The 3303-nt window shown below is 37.4% G+C and overlaps 1 protein-coding gene across 1 annotated transcript; it reads right to left on the bottom strand.

Moving 5' to 3' along the window:
* Positions 1–3303, bottom strand: LOC117294288 (fibrinogen C domain-containing protein 1-A-like). Its single transcript, XM_033776649.1, has 5 exons — positions 3255–3303; positions 2534–2676; positions 1587–1774; positions 1241–1320; positions 1–418 (listed from the first exon to the last, which is right to left on the bottom strand). The coding sequence occupies exons 1-5, from the start codon at positions 3301–3303 to the stop codon at positions 153–155; spliced, it is 726 nt and encodes a 241-aa protein (XP_033632540.1). The 3' UTR covers positions 1–152.

Below are 3303 nucleotides of genomic sequence, written 5' to 3'. Positions count from 1 at the left end.
ATCTACGCGTATTGACATTTTGCAGAACTAGGTAATAAATTAATATTGCACTAGTCGTGTGATCGAACTGTTAAATTTTTGTTTTCGCATTGGAGATATCTAAAACTTCAATGCACTTGAACAGTTTCGAGGTTGTTAATCAATTAAAAATCCTAATGACCGGCACTCCTTGGTTTTATTTTCATGTCCACTCTTCTTAAGGACTCATACTTTCCAGTCCAACTTTCCCAAGTTATCCCTTTTTCATTGCTACCCAGGTATCCGTTCGTCCGATAGGGCCCGTTTAAGTTAGAGGTTTGGCAATCGTTGTACCACCAAGCTCCATGGTAGATCTCTGCACAGTTGCCATTGGCATTGTCGTTGTCATTGTCATACGTTGACCATGGCATTCCATTGTGCTGTCCTATCATCGAGTCACCTGGAATTTAAGGACCCGGTAAATCAATTTTGAATTTTTTTTTCGTTAACCATAAATAATAAATGTATTATGAAATTACCATATCAAATTCCCCTTTTTGTCTCCCAACAACTCAAAGCTCTACGACATTAAAAAACGCGGTCCTGACGATTCTGAAGAAGGAAGATGCTGCATTGTTTTATTTTAGCCAAATCGGTTTGGACGATTGTGAAGTCTCCCCAACTTTCTTTTACTACCAAATAAAAAGTTGCCCAAAAAATCATGCAAAAGTTAGTGTGAAACGGGTTGAACACATACAAGGCAAGCTATGACATGACTTAGTATCCATTGATGTGTTTTTTCCCTTTTACTTATTTCATCGTCCGCCATTTTTGGGAGCCATACAATTTGTTTTACCAAATGGCGGACTGTGTTAGTTCAGAAAGTAACAAAAACAAAAAAAACGTAATTATGAGGCACATTTTATGTGAATCGTTACATTGTACTTTTACATCATCTTTCACACCAAATTAATTCATGTAGCCTAAAAGCGTCGGAGGCAACGCGGTCTTTGCAGAATTCAAGCTTGTTTCAAACGATTGAAAGTATAAAGTTTCCCGCGGTCGTTCTCAACCGTGTTGTTATATCTTTAACCCCAAGGTCTAATGAGTTGGTGTCCATGTTTTCAAGTTGGCGTATCTTAAAAAGCCGTGACGCAGGCGCCCGACTTCTCGTTTGTGCTTTAAACGGACCGCGTACCTGCAGGTTCATTTGGGGCGGAGCACCTCTGCCCCCCCCCCCTCCTTTGACACTTAAAAAATAAAAATAATAAAAATACAATACCTGGTTTTGTGGTACCGGTATATGTGCCAATCGTCAAGGTGTAATTGTCCTTCTCGTCAGATACATGAAAACTATCGTACCTAAAGAAAGAAAAACAATTATAACCATAACAATCTCAATCGAACAGCATAACTGGTTTAAAGATGAAGTGTGAAAATCTTACTCTGACTTGGATTTTAAGATCATATGATCCGTGGCGTAACTAAGGGAGTGGGGCACAAGGGGTCATGTTTTTAAGTGCCCCTCCCTAAAAATATGTGCCCCCCCCCCCTTGTGCCCCTTAAAAAATTAATACGCCGCTCCATTTATTTAACTATATATAGGTAAATAAAACACAACTTCTTACATAGCATATGCCCAGTCATCACTTTCAAACAAGAGCACTACTCGAAGCTGATAGTCATCTTGGCTCGTCAAAAGATGAATATTCTCCAATCCCAACCAAAACTCCCCGTTCAGATTCCCAAATCCAGCTTTGTACTCGGTCCAGTTACGATAAAACTCAACGTTGCCATTTTCACGGTTCTGGATTTTCTGCAAGATTAAGGAAAATATTATCTTTTTTTTACGAGTGTGAAAACTGGTTTTACCTACCTGTGTATGGATATGTCTCCTTTAAAAAACCTTTGGAATGTTAAACTTTCGTATTCAAAACTTTATGAATTATTAGAAATTAATGTTTACTTCAAATAAAAAGGTAACCATGTCTAATATAAATGCAAATCAACAAGTGACATGCGACACAAATAAATGAAAAGATTGCAGCTGTCAATGATAGACTGAATTAAGTTGCATTATAAACAGTAAAAACATGGTATGCGTCAAACATTTAACTCATAACACAGAGAATCTTGTTCGTGTTTTCAGTGTTCCTTTCCTTTTACTGTTTTTCTTTTCACCTACGAGACAAAGATCGGGGCACGTAGACCCAAATGGCCGTCAAATTTTAGGCCATTTTGAATTTGGGGTTCACTGTTGAGTCAAGTGTCTATACGAATATAAAATTTTATCTTTCGTATTTCGCCTGTATATTGTAATTCTATTGTAGTTGTTTATATTATATTTCCATGTATTTTTGTAAATGGTTAATTTTTAGTGTAATTTGTATATAACATAATATTTTTAGACACGCAAAACCAAAGCGAATTTCACTGTACTAATATTTGTTTTTTTTACAAGTGACAATAAAACATTATTCTATTATATTCTAAAGACAGGACTTGGTTTCCGAAAATTAGAAATTTATCGACAAATCGGTGATGAATTTTTTTTTAAGTTTTTTTTTACACGTACCGTCCATCCTCCGCCACCGTAATGGTCCATTTGGCAGTACACATCAAGTCCCGCCGACCTGCCTTTGACATAGATGGTGTAGATACTGCTTGATCTTTGCCCATTCTGGAAATGGTCCCAGCAATCCTTGGGTCTCGGATCAGCTGTTGAGCGGCAAACAAACAAATGATTTGTTTATTTAAATAATTGATGACAAATACACTGAAGGGAAAGAGTGTCAAAGACAGATAAAATTAATTCCCTCTTGGTGCAAAGTATATAATTAAAATAGGCATCTGATTTTTCCTGATTTTTTGTGAAACTACCTTTTTATTTAAATTCATTTTGGTTTGTACCCATATACACCGATGTATGTTAGCACTGTATACTCAGTGCTTATAACCCGAGATATATGAACAAGGCATATTACTCGGGTGGGATTCGAATCCACGACCTTTGCATTTCCAGAGCAGTGTCTTACCAACTAGACCAGCGAGATTGCCGGTAGCTAGAGGCAGTTCGAATCCCATGTTTTAGAAGCGGGTACTGAAAACGATTTAATAGATGCTAAATTTAAATCGGGGATAAATAATGTTTTTTTAAAAGTTTTTTACCCATATACACCGATGTGTTTAAACACTTTATACTTAGTACTTACCCGAGTTCTGTGAAAAGAATCGCAGGCATATTACTCGGTGGGATTCGAACCCACGACCTTTGCATTTCCAGAGCAGTGTCTTACCAACTAGACCAGCGAGATTGCCGGTAGCTAGAGGCAGTTCGAATCCCAT

Source organism: Asterias rubens, chromosome 9, assembly GCF_902459465.1.
Source record: "Asterias rubens chromosome 9, eAstRub1.3, whole genome shotgun sequence".
Classification (NCBI taxonomy): Eukaryota; Metazoa; Echinodermata; class Asteroidea; order Forcipulatida; family Asteriidae; genus Asterias; species Asterias rubens.
Note: the sequence above shows the minus strand (reverse complement) of the source record. Positions and strands in the feature narration are given on the sequence as shown.